The 2,055-nt window shown below is 29.6% G+C and overlaps 1 protein-coding gene across 1 annotated transcript in view; it reads right to left on the minus strand.

Moving 5' to 3' along the window:
* Positions 1-1,707: 1,707 nt before the first annotated feature.
* Positions 1,708-2,055, minus strand: part of LOC102677863 (mucin-5AC) — a 44,289-nt gene continuing 43,941 nt past the window's right edge. The window contains exon 19 of the mRNA XM_031513871.1: positions 1,708-2,053. Coding sequence (XP_031369731.1) covers positions 1,903-2,053 — 151 coding nt within the window. The 3' untranslated portion in view covers positions 1,708-1,902. The remainder of the gene's footprint in view (positions 2,054-2,055) is intronic.

Consider the following 2,055-nt stretch of genomic DNA (forward strand, 5'->3'; position numbering starts at 1 on the left):
ATTGCTCGTTACTTGATCGTTTTTTCTTTTTCAAGAAATTTTTTTGAAGAAAATTCAAGGAAAGACTAAGATATCTAAGAAGTACTTATAAGAAAGACTGAAGATTTTGTTTTTGCTCAAAGATAAGATAAACGAATAAACAATAAGAATATCTGTATAATAATATGAATATGATACAACTGTCAAAAATGTCAGCCTTGTGCAGTAATAATACAGACTATTCTATAAATTTCTTAAAAAACGATCAAGTATTCTATATAAAAATGGAATATATATCCATTTCTGAATCGGCAAACTTGTTAAATCGGCAGAAAATGTTAGTTTGTATTTAAAAGAAACTAATCTTTTCACGGTACTATCGATAATAATTTAATCAGATCTATCGCGGACGATCAACTTTCTTTCTAGAGATCTTTTTTTTTTTTTTTTTTTTTTTTTTTTTTTAAATCGATCGATAAGACGAAAAATTGGATGATTGACAGGAAAGATCTTAGGAATATTTTCGGTTCCGTGATTATGTAATCCGCGAGTGCAATACCCATTAATTTTACACATTCATATTCGTGTATACGTACATAATTGTTTTTTGTATATAGATTTATATAAAATGCACGAAGCGGTTGAAGGTTATTGAATCCTTCTCTCCTTATTTATAGCAACAAGCCGTATTTTATTTCCTCGCAATTCGATTCGTCACGATTATTTTCTTTCTTTTTTTCTCTTCATTCCCTTGTTCTTATATAATGGAAAAAAAAAAATTTCGGACTTAACTATGACTGATCCCCCGCCGAAACATCGAAGGATCACTTGAAACATCTTAGAAACTTATTGACTCGCATACTCGTCTAAGTGCGTGCCTTTCTATGTATCCCATCTCGTGGTATCGCGTGTATTTGTGTATATCTGAATGTCCTACAGATTGGAAATTAGATTTTTTTAAATTTTTGTTTTAACATTTTCTTCATTTCGACTTAAAATCATCTTTCAGTCGAACATATTTGCTAGTTCTGGCAAATTAAAAAATGTGTGCATAACACTGTGTATTGCGTAAATGTATTTGTGTACATAATCAAATGCATTCTTATTCTTCGAATTTTAATAAGAATAATTTCCTGCATGCACCTCTTCGTTTTCCTCGTTTTCATTTTATGGAGAAGATATATTTACCAATTCTTTTTTCTCTACGACGTCTTTTTTTCGAAACTTTATCGATTACATTATCAAACACTCGTATAAGTTCGAAAAATTCTTTTTTTCGTGCTTAAAATAATAATGAAATGGAATGAAAAAAAAATTTTTCCTAAAAAAAAAAAAAAAAAAAAAAAAAAAAAAAAAAAAAAAATTTTTTCAAAAAAAAAAAAAAAAAAAAAAAAAAAAATTTTTTCAAAAAAAAAAAAAAAAAAAAAAAAAAAAATTTTTTCAAAAAAAAAAAAAAAAAAAAAAAAAAAAATTTTTTCAAAAAAAAAAAAAAAAAAAAAAAAAAAAATTTTTTCAAAAAAAAAAAAAAAAAAAAAAAAAAAAAAAAAAAAAAAAAGAAATTCTTGCTATAATATATCATTTCAACTTTTGGTTGAGATGAATACAATATATATATATATATATACGTTCTGATAAGCGAATTAAAGAAAATGTTCGAACAGATTTTTCGAGGCGTTTCCGGAAGAACGAAGAACGCTCAGCACGTGACGAGTAAGACGGAAAGGAACCTACGAGATATCTCGTTTCCGATGAAAAACAACCGGAACAAGAAGACGAATCAGGAAAGGAGCTTCCATAGGAACCTCGTCGAATTGTTTTATCATTTATTCTCCTTTTCTCTTCTACCTTCGTCTTTTTCGTTTCTCTTTGCTCCTCCGCTTTCGAGAACATTGCTACTACTTTTATTTTCTCGCATTGAACGCCCTAATTCTCTGAGCCGCTGCCCTTTCCCCAGAATTTATCGAAACGATTTCGTGCTTTTTCCAGCACTTCGCTCGCTGCGGAACGTTGTGCAGAGCCTGGAACCACTGTCGGCGCCTCCAGTACATGATAGCCACCCCCGCTACTTCCTATTCC

The sequence above is a fragment of the Apis dorsata genome, unplaced genomic scaffold, assembly GCF_000469605.1.
Source record: "Apis dorsata unplaced genomic scaffold, Apis dorsata 1.3 scaffold_787, whole genome shotgun sequence".
Classification (NCBI taxonomy): Eukaryota; Metazoa; Arthropoda; class Insecta; order Hymenoptera; family Apidae; genus Apis; species Apis dorsata.